This window comes from Juglans microcarpa x Juglans regia, chromosome 8S (genome assembly GCF_004785595.1).
Source record: "Juglans microcarpa x Juglans regia isolate MS1-56 chromosome 8S, Jm3101_v1.0, whole genome shotgun sequence".
NCBI classification, from domain to species: Eukaryota; Viridiplantae; Streptophyta; class Magnoliopsida; order Fagales; family Juglandaceae; genus Juglans; species Juglans microcarpa x Juglans regia.
The window spans coordinates 4,534,563-4,557,567 of NC_054609.1; the positions used below are offsets into that span (position 1 = coordinate 4,534,563).

A 23,005-nucleotide genomic window follows, 5' to 3' on the forward strand; every position below is an offset into this window, starting at 1 on the left:
GGAAACTTATTAGAAGATAATGTAGAAACACGTTGATCGATCATCATAGCTAGATTCCATGCAACTGAGGCACAACACTTCCTGTACGCACATTTTTAGTCGGTAACTCATTCCATACGTAAGTTTTAGCCTCGTTTAGATAATGAAACTGATTTATCTCATCTCATTATTACAATTTTCTCAAATTTTCACACAAAAAAATAATAAACAATTCAACTTTTTTAAATCTCAAAACAATAATAATATTAAAAAATAATTTTCTGACAATATTTTATTTAAATTTCAAATTTTATCTCAACTCATCTCATATCATTTTAACTCACTATCCAAACGGCACCTTAATTCTCAAGATAGTTCAAATTACATTACATTTCTCTAGCTACCAAAGGGTAGCATATTAGAGTACATCATTATCATAGAAAATCAAAGCATTGACAGAGGACGTCACAAACATAGAAAGAAAGAGCAATATTCATGGATATGGGACAATATTATTGATCACTAGTTGATTTCTCCCATTTCCCTTGGTCGATCTTACGTTATTTAAGATGATACAGACACAACATGTTATTTATCTAGATTAATGGATTTCGACCATCGATCAGGTTTATTTACTGGATACCCTAAGTCTAAATCAAGTACATTACTCCCGTACAAATATATGTTATTTGTTTAAATCAATGAGTTTCGACAATCGATCAGGTTTTTTTTACTGGATTAATTACTTCTAGGGCTAATGATGTATAGAAAACTATCAGCTAGCTTTTGACCAATGCGAACAGCAGAACGTGTATCCAAATGCAGATGATCTGCTATAAAGGTTGAGCCCACAGAATCAACGCTATTGAAATTACTCAGGTTTATATTCAGCTGAGCATCTCTTACAGATGTTAGGAACTCTCCTTCTCCACTAGAAATTACAACCTGCAACAAATATGTATATATATGTTTAGAAATTTTATAATGATTTGCAAAGATGCATTATGTGTGTGTGTATGTGTTTGTGTGTGTGTTTGTTGCGTGTAGTCTAACTAATTTGTGAAAGGAGAAATGATTTAGCCACAAAAAGCTTCCACAAAAAGCTTTCATTAGATTGTAAAATCACTTTTATTATAAGCTAGATCTAACGTATCATGATATGAAACTATGTCAGTTTATGAGTTTAAAACCATACATAAAATTAAGAAACTTTACACAAACAGATTGAACTAGGAAAGTAATAAATAACCAAAAGAAAATACCAAGTTAATAGGGAGGTAAGGAGAGTTGAGATCTTGTCGAACATCATTGAAAAACTTCTCCAGCCTTCCCTTATAGAGCATGGCGTCTTGCTCTCCACAATCACTCTCTCCTTGATACCAAAGCAGTGCACAAATACGTCCACCACTTTGGCTTGCAGCTCTTGCCCTATCCATCAACTGATTATACAGTATTGTACCCTTTTGCCACTGTTCTATCTTTGTTCCTCCTATTGCGCAAGGGACCAGACCAATCACGCCAAAGTCTGGTCGTTCTGCCAATATTTGGTTGGAAAAGGGCATTCCTGGTCCCACCCCGCAGGTCTTCAGATTATCAATTTCCTTATGGAGAGGTTCACGAGCTATCTCCCAAGTCTTGTTTAAAGAGAGTGTGAGGATTTTGGGAGTGGGAGTGCATTGTGGAGGAACCAGTCCATCCCACTTGAGCAAGTTGGTTACAGTGTCATTATAGACACCTCCTCGACCAGCCATGTTGCTTTGTCCTGCTAAGAGGAATATGTTGTCGGGTTTGAGCTCCCCAGGCATAATAGAACCAACATGAGTAACAAGCACGAAGAAGATAACAAAGAGAAACATCCTTTTTGCTTGTCTTTTAGATATTGATCAGTACATGAGCTTTGTGCAGTAATGGAATACAAGTTGGTGGCCTATATATATATATATATATATATATATATATATATATATATATATAGACATTCTGGAACTCCATGCAATTTATTAGCAGCACAGGGTGTGTGATATATTTTGAGCCCTCAACTCTCTAACCAAGAAAACAACCTAACTAGCTCTCAATATTATCAGGAACTTTCAACCACCAAATTAAGGGTAAACAAATAAAAATAAAACAAAACCACCAAAATAGTTAGTATTTTTCGCTTGTGATCCTTTGATTTCTGATTTCAATTAATTTAGTTCGTTTTTTAGCCTCGTCTTTATAACTGAGATTTGTTTTCAGTACTTCTTGTAAATTTGATTGTTATATATATCATGAAGCCATTCTTTAAAAAAGTTATGAAAATCGGTTTCGATTGGATCAAACGCTTTGATACGAATTGTCAGGTGCTAATTATTATTTCTCAATTACTATATATATTAACAAGAAAAAATAATCTTAATAATACCAATAAATTAAATAAAATATTGCCCCATCTCTGTAACTGAGAAAACAAACTTGATTACAGTACTCGTGATTTTTAAACTCATTTTCATTAATAGTTAATTTGATTGGAATTATATTATTTAAGACAATTTTTGAAAAAGTTGTGAAAAGTGAATTTTATTGGATCTAATGCGCTCTTATACCAATTGTCAAAAGGCTAATTAACAAAAACAAAATATCATAATTATACCAATAAATTAAATAACAAAATGCATGGCTGGTCCATCCCTGATTGAGCCACGTCATTCCTTTTTTTTTATCATTTAAATTAAATTAAAACAATTTGTAATAATAAAATTTGAAAGGTCACAATATTAACCCCTCATCTCTTCTTGTCCTGCCAACGTTACATACACTAAAATTGCTTATTTGTTGCTAGTTACTTTTTATAAAAAAGATGATAATTTCTTGTCAAAATGAGTCTGTTTTTATCCCAAATAGTCATTTTTTGTCGCAAATAATCTGTCTCAAATACCCTTTGTTTTTGTAGTGATATCCTTTGTTACCACTTCAATATTACAATTTCATGAGAACTGTAAACGAAGAAAATCACGTTTAAAAAACTTCACACAATTAAAGATTAAAAATTACATTATAATTGTAAACTTAAATGCAACTATATAGTAATTGTTAATAGCAATTAATAACTTGCGATTGCTAATTTGTACTACCATATGATCTGAACCGCCATATTAAAATATTATAACGGTCAAATTATCCAACTAACATACACGTACGAATTGATATGATGCCACATAATACAATAGATCATAAATGCTGTAAGGAAGCTTTATACCCGCGCTTAAACAAATACATATTCGAACTAGTACGACGTACCATTTCAGGTAAATTAACGTTTGAATATATAACATTTTTTTCTATAATTATTTGTATGACATCTTTTAAAGTAAATTAATGTCTTGATGTTTGTACGAATGACATCATTCCGAATGTTTACTTGACATTCTTCATCAAACATATACTTAATTGACATGATTTACCCTTACAATAAAATCATTTACCCTTACAATAAAATCTGGATCTTTATGTTTACAGGGGATAAAAAACATGAGGCGAAACAATCTCAGTAAGAATGTATATCTAATCGTACCTCTTCAACTTTCTCACAAACCATACATAGTTTAAGGAGGGAAGCGTAGGAGAAACCGAGAGAGAGGGGCTAATGTTTGGCGCGCTCTGTGTGAGACCCCAAAAACTTAGTGTGATTTATTTTATTTTATTCTTTTTTTTAAGGGTTTATTTTTTTTTTTCCTTAATATGAGCCCAATTGGATGCTTGTGGGTTTTTTTAGGTTGCATAGGTGCTGTGGGCCAATTGTTTTAGGCCTGAAAGTGAGGAGAACTCGACCCAACCTGTGGACTAGCTGTTAGCCCAGTCCCTTCCTTCAAAACGGTGTCGTTTTGTGGCCTGAGGAAGTGAATGTTTTTTCCTTCCTTCTTCCCCAGGCGATGCACCATTCTCTTTTCCTTTCCTTTCATTTTTTTTCCTCTTCACGCGTGCATCGAGCACGAAACTCTATTGTTGACTGCCCCACCTCTCTTCTTCCTCAATCCGAGCGCCCTTTTTCTCTAGTCTTCTCCCACTCCCTCTGCTCCCGAGCGCGCATCGGCCATGGTGAAGCCTTGTCGCCACCACGAGCCACTCATCGCACGCCACGCATGCGACACTCATGAAGCCCGTGCCGCCCTGCACCCCGAATCATAGTCGCAGCCGCGATTGTCGAGAACCACCCATCGGCCTATAAATAGGCTGAGCTCCTCATCCCTCAAACCACCCCTCAATTGGCCTCATCCTCTTCAAAATCGTGTTCTAGTTTTTCCCCACCCTTTGATCTGCATTTCGAAACCCTTAGGCTCAATTCTGCCCTAACATTGTTGTTCGCTGCCACTCCTAGCTATCTTCTAGTGGTTGCGCAACCACCCACGTGTACCACAATTCCCTTTCCTGTCGTTCGCTCCCCTGGGTTCCACCCAACACGTGGGCTAAAGCTCACTAGAGCCTCTGTCCCACCTCAAAAATCCTCACCTTCACCCATTATCACGTCGGATCTGCCATCTTTGTTAAAAGAAACCCATTTTAACCCATCTGTTTAGGCCGTTTCACCACTACCACCACCTGTCACCGCTGCTCTGTTCCTCTAGACGCCACGACAGTAAGCCTTTATGCCTCTTGCCTTGTGTTTCATTTTATTGAATGTCCAGTTTTTTATCTAACCAACTTTGTTCGTCCTCGCAGCGACGCGCGCACTAATTCTATTGCGGGACGCCGTAAACCATCACGCACGATCATCTAGAATACTTGCCTTCCGCTTTGTAAGTAACGCTCCAGCGCGACCCATAAATTTCTAACATGAAATTATCGCTAACTTCGTTGCAGTCTGGGGCCTTGGGCCGAGAAAGTGTTAGGATTATTTGACGTAGTTGCTATTGAAATTTGGGCCAAGGGCCAGATGGAGGATGGGAAAAGCTTGTAGTTGGGGTTTGTGAAACTACGAATTTGTGACTACTGTGTTGTTGTGTGTGACTGTTGTGTGCTATTCCTTGCCACCCAATAAATTGCATGTCCTGCATCTGCATATTACTGTTCTTGATATCTGTCATGACTTATTAAACTGTGCTATGTTCTATGTTATGTTGCGTAATCTGTAAAATAGATTTTTGGTAAATATATTTTTGTGTGGTTGTGTGGATCTCACAACCCCAAGCCAAGACGAGGGATTATCTTGATGTAGCTCCTCTGGTCGCTCTGGAGCATGTAAAATTGAATGACGTCCCCTAGGTTGTCTCCAAGCAATAGTAGGCTCAGTCAAGACGGTAACGCTCTTGGTACAACTCCTCAGGGGCCCCCTGCTAACGAAGACTAAAGGATGCTTGGTCACATTACACGCCGGACGAGAAGCTAGGCATCGCTCGTAATGAAGTCACACACACGGTCGTTACTAGCAGTGTGATGAAGGGAGCCAAGGTGTGCAAGTGGTCCTTAGGGGAGACCATGTTGAACACAAGAATAAATGGTTGTGTTTGGGTACAAATGAAATTTTTGGAGTGTGTGGCTGTAATTAAATGATTTTTTGGGAAGTTGATAAAAATGGCTATTTCGAGTAGTTGCCTTCATAAATGTTGAATATGATTGCTTGTATAATTTCATGCTTGAATCTCTTGGTTGTGGTTCTGTTGATTTATTTACTGAGATTGTGAAATCTCATTGTGGTTTTCGTACCTATGGTTCCGTTTCATGGAATTGTAGACTTTGATGCAGATGAAGGGTATGAGCAGAAGGGACCAGCCCCACCTGAGGAGTGATGGGCCAAGACTTTTCGCATTACTTGTCGTTTGACCTTTGTTTTCATTTCCTATATTTCAGCCGGATGACTGTATTAACCTCTTAGAGGACTTTATTTCTGGTTGTATTGTTGTTAAACTTTATGGTACTTAGTTTCTGACAGCCTTATATTTTTTCGCTGCGATATTTATGATGTACACATTTTGCATGTTTGCACACGCTTGCACAATGCGATGGAGTGTATGATCCGTGTGGTTATCATCCTGGTGTCACGATTGTCACCAAATCACACGTGGGGGTCAAGGGCGCCACACTCCACGGCTGCCCAAACCCTAGGCAAAGATTCCATCGGTAAAAATTTTGAAGCCTCTGAGCAGAGTTTCCGTCGAGCTGGCCATCGTTGACCGTGAAGAGGTGGTCTCCGTCAAACCCTAGGAATACATTCGAAAGCCTGTGAAAACCAGAAAAAAAAAATACAAAACAAAAAAAAGAGACAAGCTTTGAGAGAGAGAGAGACAAAAATGGCTTGCTGAGAGAGAAACCCTAGGCAAAGATGTCTTCGGTGAAGATTCCGAAGGTGGTTTTTGTCGAACCTGAAGAACCCTAGGTGAAGAATCAGAAGCCTCTGAGCAGAGTTTTTGTCGAGTTGGCTGCCGTCGACTATGGAGAAGTGGTTTCCGTCAAGCCCTAGGAAGACATTCGGAAGCCTCACATTCTCTGTCTATGGGCTTGGTGTTTGTTGGAGAAAGAAGCATCAGACAACAAGGGATGACAAAACCCTCATGTCCGGCGTGCTCCGCAGCTACTGACGATTGCAAGGGCCTTGAGGTGGAGAGAGAGAAAAGAGGGGTTTTGAGTTGAGAGAGTGAGAGAGTTTTGTGGGGTCTAAAATTTTTTAGAGATACTATCACTGCACTCAGTAGGGAGAAAACATCCCTCACATTTGACAATGCGTAACAGTAAAGGATCAGTCATTAAAAACCAATTTTAACCTCAAAAAGGGAAAAAACAACGACGGCTCAAGCAAAAGCATTCAGCAGACAGAATGATAAAAATGAGATTGAAAATATGGCAAAAATTTAGTATTCATTAGCGGATAGCCGCTTTTATAATAGAGATAATAGATAATAGAAATAGATAGATATGAATAAAAAGGCTTCTTGATCTAGATGTCTTCGTTTAAAAGGTCTTGCATATATGAGAAATACAATTTTATTTTCTTTCAACGATTTTCTGCAAAGTCTTGCTACGTTGTTTTCTAAGACACCATTCGCTACCCCAATTCATACGAAATGATTAGCCATGGTATTGGCATATATCAATCTCCAAAACTTTACAACAAACAAGTTCGCTCTAATTGTTTAGGGACAATCCTCCGGTGCAGTTGGAATTCAAAAACTTTCTTCCAAAAGTGTAAATAAAGTAACAAATAATGGCTTAAGACATAAGCTAAAAACAAATTAAAAGACGTACGGATGATGCACTTGTCTTGTACTTAATTCAAGGGTACGTATCGATACTGTCAAGTACGCTATATATGTTAGAAAACTCTCTCTGTCTCTCTCTAATCGATTCTTGTTGGGGGTGAAAGAATAAAAGGAACAGAACGTTCTGTTCGGTTTTAAATCGGTTTGGTTCGATACTGATTTTATATTTTTTAAAATCGATTGAAATTGATCCGATTTTGATTTTTTTTTTCTAATACCAAACTGACCGGCTCATATAAATTTATATTTTTTTAATTTTTTATATTATATAAAATATTTTTTATATGATTTTTTATATTATATATAAATTTTATATCTAATATATAAAATTATATATAAAATAACCTTGTATTATAAGCTAAATCACTAATTAAAATAACATTAAATTTTAAAATCATATATAAATAACTATATATTATTACTATAGTCTATAGTATTAGTAGTTATACTAATACAATATCACTATATATTATAATACACTATAATATATCACTATATTATATATTATAATATATCACTGTAGTCTATAATACAATCATAATATATATTATAGTATTCTACAATATATTGTCACTATATTATTATGTACTATAATATATATAGCATATTATATCTACTATATATATAATATATCGGACCAAATCGAACTGGAACCGATAAAACTGAAAGTACTGATTTAGGGGTGTAATAGGTGCGGTATCGGTTCTTCAAATCTCAAAACAGGTGTATACCTAATCGGTTCTAAATTAAGTCTAAAACCGGACCGAATCGGATTGGTTACACTCACAATTCTTCCTTTCCATTTGGGATATAAAAAAAAAAATTATATATTATAATAATTCTACTTAGCATCCCACACACCACACACCTCACATTTCTTTTCATTTTTGTTTCCTTTTTTCTATAATAAGTATGTGGTATATGCATGATGAGTAGAACAACTCAATTAGTTTAGCAGGAGGAATAAAATAAATTAAAAAAAAATAAAAAACTTTTAAAATATATGGTCTGTGATATGAGATATTGAGTAGCATAATCCTGTTTAAGGATTATGTGGGCCAGGGTTGTTTCCACCATCCCATGGCCCATGATTACGTGGGCCGGGGTTGATTAGCCAACCAAATTAACCTTTAAAAAAATAAAAATAAAGAAGTTTCTAAAATTATAAGGATCTTTTTTAACGTACAATTCATATAACAATGTCTTATATATAGTTATATATCTTATTTTAAGAAATTAATGAACTATTCAATATTCCATTATATGGTATGAAACTCAACCAATAGATTTTTATTCCATTAATTCCTCAAGCTAAACATACCATAATAATGTGACAGTAATGCAGCATGAGGCACGTCACTTGTTGCATGTACTATAAGAAAAAGCTTATTTGTTGTCAGTTAATTCTTACGAAAATAATTATTTTTTGTCAAAATTAATTTATCGTCAAATATAATCATTTTTGTAGAAAATAACTCATTATAAATATTCATATTTTTTATAATAATTCTAAAATTAACCCATAACCAGTAGGGCCAGTACACAGCCTTAAGAATTTAATTCTAGGACTTTCGGTTTACTGGACGGCTTGAATTTAATAGGTTGAGGTGAGCTGTCTCGTTTGTTTTCATAGATAATATGAAATAACATGAGATGAGTTGAAATATATGAAAGTTGAAAGTTATAAAATATTGTTAAAATATATTTTTTTAATATTATTTTATTTTTAATAAGAATCTAAAAAAGTTGTAATGATGAGATGAGATGACTTGAGAATGGCTTTGAAAACAAACGCGTCCGACGTTTGGCCTTAATTAAGGATGTCGAGGTCAACCTCCTTATTAGAGATTCTGGTTATGATCATGCCTGAGCCCATAATTCTACTTCTGCTTTTACGACTAGAGTTGCCTCCATTGATGAACTTATAGATAAATTGGCCGTCTAAATCGTATTTTTCTTTTATAGTCCCAAAAGGCTAACTCATGAAATTAACGGCTGTAGTAGACAAAAATTTTCATACATTATTTTACATTAATAATTCAAGATCACAAATTATTAAATTAACAATTTTCAACGAATAAACGGCTTGAAGGTGCTCACCACCCTTTTAAAATGATCAATGATCCAATTATAAGATAAAATACTATATATATATATATATATATATATATCTCATGCAATTATATATAATCTTTGAGCAGAAATTTCAGTAACTGACTTTTTTTAACCTAAATTTTGTCATTTTCAAATACATTAGCTAATATATCATACTTTGAGTGGTTGTTAATTTAAGTGGTTGATATATATATCAAATCAATAATTTGATTTGATACTATCTTGATTTAATTTTCATAGTCATCAAATCACTTGGATTTGATATTTTCTTCAACATAAGAATGTTGTGAGCGCAACCAAAGGCGGAAACTTATTAGAAGATAATGTAGAAACACGTTGATCGATCATCATAGCTAGATTCCATGCAACTGAGGCACAACACTTCTTGTACGCACATTTTTAGCCTCGTTTGGATAATGAAAGTGATTCATCTTATCTCATCATTACAATTTTCTCAAATTCTCACACAAAATATAATAAACAATTCAACTTTTTCAAATCTCAAAACAATAATAATATTAAAAAATAATTTTCTGACAATATTTTATTTAAATTTCAAATTTTATCTCTACTCATCTCATATCATTTCAACTCACTATCCAAACGGCACCTTAATTCTCAAGATAGTTCAAATTACATTTCTCTAGCTACCAAAGGGTAGCATATTAGAGTACATCATTATCATAGAAAATCAAAGCATTGACAGAGGACACCACAAACATAGAAAGAAAGAGCAATATTCATGGATATGGGACAATATTATTGATCACTAGCTGATTTCTCTCATTTCCCTTGATCGATCTTACGTTATTTAAGATGATACAGACACAACATGTTATTTATCTAGATTAATGGATTTCGACCATCGATCAGGTTTATTTACTGGATACCCTAAGTCTAAATCAAGTACATTACTCCCGTACAAACATATGTTATTTGTTTAAATCAATGAGTTTCGACAATCGATCAGGTTTTTTTTATTGGATTAATTACTTCTAGGGCTAATGATGTATAGAAAACTATCAGCTAGCTTTTGACCAATGCGAACAGCAGAACGTGTATCCAAATGCAGATGATCTGCTATAAAGCTTGAGCCCACAGAATCAACGCTATTGAAATTACTCAGGTTTATATTCAGCTGAGCATCTCTTACAGATGTTAGGAACTCTCCTTCTCCACTAGAAATTACAACCTGCAACAAATATGTATATATATGTTTAGAATTTTTATAATGATTTGCAAAGATGCATTATGTGTGTGTGTGTGTTTGTTGCGTGTACTCAAACTAATTTGTGAGAGGAGAAATGATTTAGCCACAAAAAGCTTTCATTAGATTGTAAAATCACTTTTATTATAAGCTAGATCTAACGTATCATGATTTGAAACTATGTCAGTTTATGAGTTTAAAACCATACATAAAATTAAGAAACTTTACACAAACAGATTGAACTAGGAAAGTAATAAATAACCAAAAGAAAATACCAAGTTAATAGGGAGGTAAGGAGAGTTGAGATCTTGTCGAACATCATTGAAAAACTTCTCCAGCCTTCCCTTATAGAGCATGGCGTCTTGCTCTCCACAATCACTCTCTCCTTGATACCAAAGCAGTGCACAAATACGTCCACCACTTTGGCTTGCAGCTCTTGCCCTATCCATCAACTGATTATACAGTATTGTACCCTTTTGCCACTGTTCTATCTTTGTTCCTCCTATTGCGCAAGGGACCAGACCAATCACGCCAAAGTCTGGTCGTTCTGCCAATATTTGGTTGGAAAAGGGCATTCCTGGTCCCACCCCGCAGGTCTTCAGATTATCAATTTCCTTATGGAGAGGTTCACGAGCTATCTCCCAAGTCTTGTTTAAAGAGAGTGTGAGGATTTTGGGAGTGGGAGTGCATTGTGGAGGAACCAGTCCATCCCACTTGAGCAAGTTGGTTACAGTGTCATTATAGACACCTCCTCGACCAGCCATGTTGCTTTGTCCTGCTAAGAGGAATATGTTGTCGGGTTTGAGCTCCCCAGGCATAATAGAACCAACATGAGTAACAAGCACGAAGAAGATAACAAAGAGAAACATCCTTTTTGCTTGTCTTTTAGATATTGATCAGTACATGAGCTTTGTGCAGTAATGGAATACAAGTTGGTGGCCTATATATATATATATATATATATATATATATATATATATATATAGACATTCTGGAACTCCATGCAATTTATTAGCAGCACAGGGTGTGTGATATATTTTGAGCCCTCAACTCTCTAACCAAGAAAACAACCTAACTAGCTCTCAATATTATCAGGAACTTTCAACCACCAAATTAAGGGTAAACAAATAAAAATAAAACAAAACCACCAAAATAGTTAGTATTTTTCGCTTGTGATCCTTTGATTTCTGATTTCAATTAATTTAGTTCGTTTTTTAGCCTCGTCTTTATAACTGAGATTTGTTTTCAGTACTTCTTGTAAATTTGATTGTTATATATACCATGAAGCCATTCTTTAAAAAAGTTATGAAAATCGGTTTCGATTGGATCAAACGCTTTGATACGAATTGTCAGGTGCTAATTATTATTTCTCAATTACTATATATATTAACAAGAAAAAATAATCTTAATAATTCCAATAAATTAAATAAAATATTGCCCCATCTCTGTAACTGAGAAAACAAACTTGATTACAGTACTCGTGATTTTTAAACTCATTTTCATTAATAGTTAATTTGATTGGAATTATATTATTTAAGACAATTTTTGAAAAAGTTGTGAAAAGTGAATTTTATTGGATCTAATGCGCTCTTATACCAATTGTCAAAAGGCTAATTAACAAAAACAAAATATCATAATTATACCAATAAATTAAATAACAAAATGCATGGCTGGTCCATCCCTGATTGAGCCACGTCATTCCTTTTTTTTTATCATTTAAATTAAATTAAAACAATTTGTAATAATAAAATTTGAAAGGTCACAATATTAACCCCTCATCTCTTCTTGTCCTGCCAACGTTACATACACTAAAATTGCTTATTTGTTGCCAGTTATTTTTTATAAAAAAGATGATAATTTCTTGTCAAAATGAGTCTGTTTTTATCCCAAATAGTCATTTTTTGTCGCAAATAATCTGTCTCAAATACCCTTTTTTTTTGTAGTGATATCCTTTGTTACCACTTCAATATTACAATTTCATGAGAACTGTAAACGAAGAAAATCACGTTTAAAAAACTTCACACAATTAAAGATTAAAAATTACATTATAATTGTAAACTTAAATGCAACTATATAGTAATTGTTAATAGCAATTAATAACTTGCGATTGCTAATTTGTACTACCTTATGATCTGAACCGCCATATTAAAATATAATAACGGACAAATTATCCAACTAACATACACGTACGAATTGATATGATGCCACATAATACAATAGATCATAAATGCTGTAAGGAAGCTTTATACCCGCGCTTAAACAAATACATATTCGAACTAGTACGACGTACCATTTCAGGTAAATTAACGTTTGAATATATAACATTTTTTTCTATAATTATTTGTATGACATCGTTTAAAGTAAATTAATGTCTTGATGTTTGTACGTATGACATCATTCCGAATGTTTACTTGACATTCTTCATCAAACATATACTTAATTGACATGATTTGAACGTTAAATTCTATGATAATCTTCTTAGTTTTTGTTCAAATGTTAAATTAACATAGCATTCAAAAGTTTATTATTAGTAATTTATGATATTCTCAGAAAATATTATCCGCTAAATCTTCAAGCTGCACGTTGCATGCATGGGCACCCTATCTACGCATGCATCTTCTCGTTTAGGAGGTCAATCTAAACAATCTGATCTAGTGAGGGCATGCATCCTATCTCTAAAAGGCGTATGAAGAGCAACTATATGTGAATTTTATGTGTGCATGTGCTCGATCTAACATCGAAACAATGTCAACCTGCCCAAGTAACTCTTGTCTCCCCAATGGTTAAATCCTCCAATGTAGCCTTTGACCATCTGTGTGTGTACATCAAATGGGTTAGTTTCCATGGCTGGTAGAAGATGATCCACAACAAGAGTCCCTTAGTACATACAAAACCCATCACTCCTAAGCATGAGGGGCAAATTAACGGTAATTATAAGTATCCAGGTTATTAGTGTTAACCATTATGCAGCATTGTTTTGTCCAATTCCTCTTCTCTTTGTTTCATTCTTTCATGGTATCGGAGCCAAACAAGGCTAACACCGCATTTTACAATGTCTGATACATCTTCCATTTCCTCCTTCCTAATCCCTAACCTTACTCAGCTAATTTCCATTAAACTCAACACCAACAACTACCTACTATAGGTTTCACAGTTCTTGCCAGTGCTGAGAACACATGATCTCATTGGAATTATAGATGGGACTGAGCCTTGTCCCCCACAATTCCTTCTCAAGAAGGATCTACACCAACTCTGAATCCAAGAAACATTCTCTGGAACAAGAAGGTTCAATACCCACGGAATCCACAGAATCAACGCTATCGACCAATGCTAACAGCAGAACTTGTATCCAAATGCAGGTGATCTGCTATAAAGGTTGAGCCCACGGAATCAACGCTATCGACATTAATATTCAGCTGAGCATCTCTTACAGTTGTTAGGAACTCTCCTTCTCCACTAGAAATTACAACCTGCAACAAATATGTATATTTATATTTAGAATTTTTATAACGATTTGCAAAGATGCTTTGTGTGTGTGTGTGTGTGTGTTGCGTCTACTCTAACCAATTTTTGAAAGGAGAAATGATTAGCCACAAAAAGCTTCCATTAGATTGTAAAATCACTTTTATTATAAGCTAGATCTAACGGATCATGATATGAAACTATGTCAGTTTATGAGTTTAAAACCATACGTAAAATTAAGAAACATTACACAAACAGATTGAACTAAGAAAGCAATAAATAAACAAAAGAAAATACCAAGTTAATAAGGAGGTAAGGAGAGTTGAGATCTTGTCGAACATCATTGAAAAACTTCTCCAGCCTTCCCTTATAGAGCATGGCGTCTTAATCTCCACAATCACTCTCTCCTTGATACCAAAGCAATGCACTAATACGTCCACCACTTTGACTTGCAGCTCTTGCCCTATCCACCAACTGATTATACAGTATTGTACCCTTTTGCCACTGTTCTATCTTTGTTCCTCCTATTGCGCAAGGGACCAGACCAATCACGCTAAAGTCTGGTTGTTCTGCCAATATTTGGTTGGCAAAGGGCATCCCTAGTCCAACCCCGCAGGTCTTCAGATTATCAATTTCCTTATGGAGAGGTTCACGAGCTATCTCCCAAGTCTTGTTTAAAGATAGTGTGAGAAAGTTCGGAGTGGGAGTGCATTGTGGAGGAACCAGCCTTCCCACTTGAGCAAGTTGGTTATGGTGTCATTATAGACACCTCCTCGACTAGCCATGTTGCTTTGTCCTACTAAGAGGAATATGTTTTCGGGTTTGAGCTCCCCAGGCATACAGACCCAACATGAGTAACAAGCACGAAGAAGATAACGAAGAGAAACATCCTCTTTGCTTGTCTTTTAGATATTGATAAGTACATGAGCTTTGTGCAGTAATGGAATACAAGTTGGTGGCATATATATATATATAGACATACTGAAACTGTAACACCCCGTATTTTAGTGTATTTTTACTGAATGAATTATTTTTATGGATTCAAAAATTTATTCTCTTATTTTAAAATTTGTTGGATTTTTAGTGGGTTTATTTTTATGATTTTAATTTTGTGAAAATTATTTTTGAAGTGCTTTTTTATTATTATTTATTGTTATGCATTTAAATTCCTTTTCATATTTAATTAACTTATTGTTGGGTTTAATTATTTATTTTCGTTTTAATCATTACGTTTAAATTATTTTATTTAACTTGTGGTTTTGAAATCGTTTCTGTTGAATCATTTTTGTGACCCAAGATATGAGGATTGGACCTCATTTTTTTTCTCAATTTTCTTTCCTCTTTTTCTTTCTTCTTTTCTTTTCTTTTTCTTATTTTCTTTCTTCTTCCCCTGGCTTCCCGCGCGACGCACCCCCTCCCTCTCTCTCCGTTCGTTCCTTCTTCTCCACCCAGCGCCGCCGTGAGCCGGCGGTGACCGACACTGCCTAGCTCATTAGCCTCCCCAGCCACCAGCGACACTACACCTCCGATCTTAGCTCCTCCATCGCCGCCGTTAGCTACCACGAGCCTCTCCAAGCCGCGGCACTCTTTCCGCCGCTGAGCCGCCGTCGCACCACCATTGGCCACCATCTTCTCACCACATCATCCTCAACCTCCTAGCAACCCAATGGACCCAACCTCACCTTCGATCTGTCACCGGAGAAGCACTTCCAACCCCATTTCCGATTTGGGTATTTTTGGTCTTCAACCACCCATTTTGCCGCCACCCACGGCCAACCACCACTACTACTAACTTCACTGACATCCCTAGGCCTTACCCTATCATTCTTGGGTCTCCGTTTGTCTCCATTGAAAAGTGGGTATTTGAGACCCACGGCCACAGTGCATTTTGCACTGTTACGTTGCTCAGACGTCACTTCTTGCAGCTTCGTGATCCTTCGGAAATTGCTTTATAGCACTGTAAGTATTTTTCCAAAGAACTTTCGTGATTTAAATGTATTTTTCCACTAACTCATTTCATTGTATTTGGTTGGACATGCCGGACTGAGTCCGTGGAGTATGGGGGTCGGATGGATTGGTGATTGGAGTTGTTTGTGTGATTGATTGGGTTGGTAATTGTTGGTTGGGATTTGTGTGGTACATGTACATTGCATAATTGCACGCATGATCATGTTTGTAAAGAAAACTGGGTTTTCGTGTACTGCATTCATGTTCATGTGTATGGAAAACGGGGTTTTCATTTGAAAGGATTTTTGGGTGCGTGTGTATCACGACCCCAAGCCGAGATGGGTTATTATCTCGGTGGAGCTGCGGAATATACTGAGTGACGTCCCCTGGATTTTCGCTGGGCGACAATGGGATCGGGCGAGATGATCTCGTGCCGACTCCGTGGTCCTTCTACTGGCGGGGACTAGAGGATGTCTAGCCATGAACGTGCTGGGCGCGGAACTGGGCAACGCTACTAAGCCAGGACGTGCGGATGGTCCCTAGGGGAGATCATGGTGCATATGGTAATAATGGATTAATGAACTATTTTCTGGAAAAATAGTGTGTTGGATTTTGTGTAAATCATTTTCTGAGAAAATGTTTTACGGATATTTTGGGCCAAATGGGATTTTGGCGTGTGTTAGAAAATAATTATTTTCGGGGAAAATGATGTTTTGAGGAAATTGCATATTTCTTCATATGCATGCATGTTGGTTGCATTAATGCATTTTTATTCCTGAGGGTTATTTGGGTTATACTTACCTGCGGTACCGTTTGTGATAACGCAAATTTTGATGCAGATGAGGAGGATGAGGGTGAGCCTGAGGATACGGCTCTGCCTGAGGAGTGATCTGGGATCACTTGCTTAGATATTTTAATTTACTGTATTATATTTTAATTTTTGATGACTGTATGACTACTTTTAAACCTTTACTGATGTTTAGATTGTGTTAACAATTCTGGTACTTAGTTGACTTAAATTATTCGCTGCGTTATTTTGTACACCGTTACATGTACACACACACTTGGCACTTTTGTTGGGATGCATGACAGTGTTGTCATCATCCGGGCGTCTCGATCCCCGTGTTCCCGTATATGGGGGGTCGGGGGCGCCACAGAAACTCCATGCAATTTAGTAGCAGTACAGGGTGTATGATATATTTTGAGCCCTCAACTCTCTAACCAAGAAAACAACCTAACTAGCTCTCAATATAATCAGGAACTTTCAACCACCAAATTAAAGGTAAAAAAATAAAAATAAAACAAAACCACCAAAATAGTTAGTATTTTTCGCTTGTGATCATTTGATTTCTGATTTCAATTAATTTAGTTCATTTTTTAGCCTCGTCTTTATAACTGAGATTTGTTTTCAGTACTTCTTGTAAATTTGATTGTTATATATACCATGAAGCCATTCTTTAAAAAAGTTATGAAAATCGGATTTTATTGGATCTAATGCTCTTATACCAATTGTCAAAAGGCTAATTAACCAAAATATATATATCATAATTAAATAATAAAATGCATGGCTGGCCCATCTCTGATTGAGCCACGTCATTCTTTTTTTTCTCATTTAAATTAAATTAAAGCAAATTGTAATAATAAAATTTGAAAGGTCACAATATAACCCCTCATCTATTCTTGCCCAGCTAACGTTACATACACTAAAACTGTTTATTTGTTGTCAATTATTTTTTATGAAAATGATAATTTTTTGTTAAAATGAATCTGTTTTTATCTTAAATGATCATTCTCGTCGCAAATAATCTGTCTCAAATATTTTTTTTTTTTTTTTTTTGTAATGATATCCTTTGTTACCACTTCATTACAATTTCATGAGAATTGTAATCGAAGAAAATCATGTTTAAAAAAGTTCACACAATTAAAGATTAAAAATTACATTATAATTATAAACTTAAATGCAACTATATAGTAATTGTTAATAACAATTAATAACTTGCGATTTGCTAATTTGTACTACCTTATCTGAACCGCCATATTCAAATATAATAACGGACGAATCCAACTAACATACACATACGAATTGAAATGATGCCACATAATACAATAGATCATAAATGCTATAAGGAAGCTTTATACCCGCAATTAAACAAAAACATATTCGAACTATTACGACGTACCAGTTCAGGTAAATTAACGTTTGAATATGAAACACTTATTTCTATAATTATTTGTATGACATCGTTTAAAGTAAATTAATGTTTGGATGTTTGTATGACATCATTCCATGTTTACTTGACATTCTTCATCGAACATATACTTGACATGATTTGAACGTTAAATTCTATGATCTTCTTAGTTTTTGTTCAAATGTTAAGTTAATGACTTCTTGCTCTAGTAGCAAATTAACGGTAATTATAAGTATCCAGGTTATTAGTGTTAACCATTATGCAGCATTTGTATGTTTGACAATAGGAAGAGAATCAAGCCTGCAATCAAGTCTATAATGAAGAGTGATCTTGGTTATGATCTTGTATTTAATTTTTCATTGACTACATGATGTATATAAGGATATGTAATATCTGAAATGAAGAGTGAATCCTTTTTCAAATTCCTCCTCTTTGTTTCATTCTTTCATGGTAGCAGAGCCAAACAAGGCTAACACCGCATTTTACAATGTCTGATACATCTTCCATTTCCTTCTTCCTCATCCCTAACCTTACTCAGCTAATTTCCATTAAACTCAACACCAACAACTAACTACTATGGGTTTCACAGTTCTTACCAGTGCTGAGAACACATGATCTCATTGGAATTATAGATGGGACTGAGCCTTGTCCCCCACAATTCCTTCCTTCTCAAGAAGGATCTACACCAACTCTGAATCCAAAGTACATTCTCAGGAACAAGAAGGGTCAATGCCTTCTGAGTTGGATCAATACAACTCTAACTGAGAGTGTCCTCTCCACTGTGTTTGGACTCAATACCTTACGCCAAGTTTGGATTTCCTTTGTCGCTCACTCTAGATCTAGAGTCAATCATCTAAAGAGACAACTTCAGGCCCTCAAACAAGATTCTAAGTCCTGTACTCAATTTTTGCAACTAGCAAAATCTTGGGCAGACCAACTTGCTGCTGTTGGCAAGCTTGTGGATGATGAAGATTTAATATCATTCATCATCAGTGGATTACATCCTTCATACACCCCATTTGTCACTTCATTTTCTTTTGCAATTTAAACAGATCCAATGACCTTTGTTGGATTTCAAGCAAAATTACTAAACCATGAAATTCTGCTTGAATCTCAAAACAAAAGCATACCACCTAAAGTTGATTCATTTGCTCTTTTCACAAACAAAGGCCATAAAAATTTCAATCCTCAAAAGTTTAAACAGTCCACAAGTTCAAAATATTTCCCTCCAAAGCAATCAAGCCAGCAAATTCATCTCAATTCTTCCAATCATTCTCCTTCACCAAAATCTGCATCCATATTTCAAAGCAATACTTGAGTCCCATGTCAGACTTGTGGAAAGTCTACTCATCATGATCTTGACTGCTTTCATACTATGGATTACTCCTTTTAAGGTAGACACCCTCCCCACCAACTAGCAGCAATGCTTGCTCAAACAAATGCTTAGGTTGAAGACACTGATCCTTGGTTTGCAGATAGTGGAGCAAATCAACACATTACTGCTTCTCTTGAAAACCTGAGTTTCTAGTAGCCTTTCTAAGGAAATGAATCTATAGCTATGGGAAATGGATCTAATCTCAGCATTACAAACATTGGTTCTGTTGATCTTCAAGCAAATGGTGCATCTTTTAAATTACAACATATCTTACACTGTCCAAAAGCTTCTGCAAATTTACTTTCAATCCAACACATTAATGCTTGTTTCTATGTTAAGGACATTGCAACAGGGAAGATTCTTCTGCAAGGAAGGAGTGAGAATGGTCTTTATCCGATCCACATGGGCAAAATTTCCAAAACATGACCAGTCAAATAACAGTTTTACTTGGCATCAAAACATCCACTACAGTGTGGCACAATAGATTAGGCCATCCTCATTTTGTTGTAACACAAAAAATATTGCAATGTTTCAATCTTCCAGTCAAGGATGCCATTAATAAAATGTCTTTATGTTCTTCATGTCAGTTTGCAAAGCACAAATAGCTTCCTTTTACTAATTCTACTTGCCAAAGTATTGCACCACTTGAGTTAATACATTCAGATGTTTGCACATCACCCATTTAATCAAATAGTGGCTGCAAATACTTTGTAAATGACTATTCCAAGTTCACCTGGCTATTTCCAGTAAAAGTAAAATCTGATGTCTTTGCTTGTTTCATCAAGTTGAAGTGTCTAGTAGAAAATCTACTATCCCATAAAATAAAATCCTTGCAAATAGATTTTTTTTTTTTTTTTGGAAAGGGGGGGGGGGGGGGAGGGAGGGGAGAATACACCTCTAATCAGTTAAGGTTTTTCTTGAAAAGTCAACAAAATGGTGTGGCAAAACGCAAGCATAGAAACATTGTGGAAATTGGTTTAGCACTCCTAGCCACTGCTGGCCTTCCAAAATCCTACTGGGTTGACTCTTTTCTCATATATGTCCATCTAATCAATAGGCTTCCCACTCCAACACTGAATTTCACTTCTCCATACACTAAATTGCTGAACAAGGATCCAGATTATCTCTTTCTTTGAGTCTTTGGTTGTGCTTGTTTTCCTTTGTTAACACCTTACAACAAGCATAAATTAGACTTCAGAACAAAAATATGCATATTCATTGGTTACAGTCCAAATCAAAAAGGTTGTTGGTGCCTTGATACTTCAACCAATAGAGTCTTCATTTCCAGGCATGTGGTCTTTGATGAAAATTCTTTCTCAACTTGAGATTCAGCCATTCTCTCCTCCCAAACAAAGAAAGAATCTTCCTCAAGTAATGCTCTTCTCATTTCTCCAACATTCTTGGCTATCAGCTATATTACTCTAGCAGGCACCCAATAATGGCCCTCCATGCCCCATTGTTGCCAACTGAACCAAAAACATTCAAACAAGCATCAAAATTGCCTGAGTGGGTTACTGCCATGTAATCAGAGTTCACTGCTTTGCAGGAAAATTCTACATGGATCTTATGTCCAAGACCTCCCAAGCAACATGTCATAAGCTACAAATGAGTGTTTAAAGTGAAGCAAAAGTCAGATGGATCACTAGACAGATACAAGGCTAGACTTGTTGCCCGAGGATATCAACAAAAAGATGGTATTGACTACACTGAAACATTCAGCCCAGTCATTAAACCAGCCACATTCATGTGGTTTTGGCAATTGCAGTTCATCATCAATGGCCAATAAAACAATTAGATGTCTCAAATTCCATTCTCCATGGTCATTTAAATGAGGAAGTCTTCATGGAACAGCCACCAAGCTTTGTAGATAAACAGTTTCCAGATCATGTTTGTAAACTAAAAAAGTCTCTCTATGGCCTTAAACAAACTCCTCCAGCTTGGTTCCACAAACTGAAGCACTCACTGATCTTGGCTTCCATGACTCACAAGTGGATCATTCACTCTTCACTTTTCGCTTTAACTTCATTCATATATTTGTGCTTGTCTATATAGATGATATTATTGTCATAGGAACACATTTACATCACATTGAGCAGCTTATTCACCATCTCAGCAAAAACTTTACAATGAAGGATCTTGAGCCTCTGTCTTTCTTTCTTGGCATTCAGGTGATAAGTGACAATGATGACATTCATTTAAGTCAAGCCAAATACATAATGGAGCTTCTCAACAAAGCCAAAATGGCTGGGGCAAAACCATATTATTCTCCAATTGTTTCAGGTTCCAAACTTTCTCAAGCTGATGATGTTCATCTTGCTGATGGAACTGAGTATAGGCAAATTGTAGGTGCTCTACAATATTGCACATTAACAAGACCTGAAATAGCATTTTCTGTCAATCAGATGTGCCAATTTATGCATTCCCCTACCTTTACACACTGGACAACAGCTAAAAGAGTCCTTAGATGTCTTAAAGGGTCACTAAATCATGGTCTATATTTCACTCGTGGCTCACTTAGCTTGAATGCATATGATTCAGATTGGGTAGGCTCCACAGATGATAGAAGATCTACAACAGGTTTTGGTATTTACTTGGGTCCATGCCTTGTATCTTAGATTGCTAAAAAAGCAGGTTGTTGTCTCAAAGTCAAGCACAGAAGCTGAATACATATCCTTGGCTCTGGTAACTACAGAAATGTACTGGTTAAGGATGCTACTTCGTGACTTACATGTTCCTATTTCTCAAATACCTACAGTCTAGTGTGACAATGTAGGTGCTTCAGCACTAGCATCAAATCCCATCTTTCATGCTAGAACCAAGCATATAGAAGTTGACTACCATTTCATTCGTGAGAATGTTCTGAATAAAGACATTTCATTACAGCACATTCCCTCCATAGATCAAATTGCTGATGTGTTTACTAAAGGTTTAACTACAACTTGGTTCCTATTGTTAAGAGACAAGCTCATGGTTAGACAACTTCCCATGCACTTGAGGGGGGATGTTAACCATTATGCAGCATTTGTGCTAGACAAAAGGAAGAGAATCAAGCCTACAATCAAGTCTGCCAAAGTTGGAAAGTATGCCACCCAACATCAAGCTGAAATTGCTAAAATCATGAAACCTACCAATTCTGATATAGTGAATATTTGAAGGAGAAGATTGTGGGAATTTTTCCTTTATTGTATTATTCTATAAATCTTGTATTTATGTTGGTTATTATCTTTGTATTTAATCTTTCTTTGACTACATGATGTATATAAGGATATGTAATATCTGAAATGAAGAGTGAATCATTTTTCCAATTCCTCCTCTTTGTTTCATTCTTTCAAATAGTATGAGAAATGATTTGCGCAAATTCCAAATAGACAAGTCATGTGCAACGCTTTGTTAAAAAGTAGACCTCATCTTGAAAAAGTCTAAAAAAGTTATTATTTATTAGTGGGATCCATTATTTTTACAAAGAGCTTCCACGAGACTTCTCTATTTGAGACTTATA

The 23,005-nt window shown here is 35.6% G+C and overlaps 2 protein-coding genes and 1 pseudogene across 2 annotated transcripts; all 3 read right to left on the reverse strand.

The window, feature by feature from the left end:
• Positions 1-717: 717 nt before the first annotated feature.
• Positions 718-1,835, reverse strand: LOC121244124 (probable carbohydrate esterase At4g34215). The gene is made up of 2 exons (XM_041142172.1): positions 1,242-1,835; positions 718-924 (listed from the first exon to the last, which is right to left on the reverse strand). Exons 1-2 carry the CDS (start codon positions 1,833-1,835, stop codon positions 718-720), a joined length of 801 nt encoding a protein of 266 aa, XP_040998106.1.
• Positions 1,836-10,311: 8,476 nt separating this feature from the next.
• On the reverse strand, positions 10,312-11,402 carry LOC121244125 (probable carbohydrate esterase At4g34215). The gene is made up of 2 exons (XM_041142173.1): positions 10,809-11,402; positions 10,312-10,518 (listed from the first exon to the last, which is right to left on the reverse strand). Exons 1-2 carry the CDS (start codon positions 11,400-11,402, stop codon positions 10,312-10,314), a joined length of 801 nt encoding a protein of 266 aa, XP_040998107.1.
• Positions 11,403-13,850: 2,448 nt separating this feature from the next.
• LOC121244126 lies at positions 13,851-14,834 on the reverse strand (annotated as a pseudogene).
• Between the last annotated feature and the right edge of the window lie 8,171 nt (positions 14,835-23,005).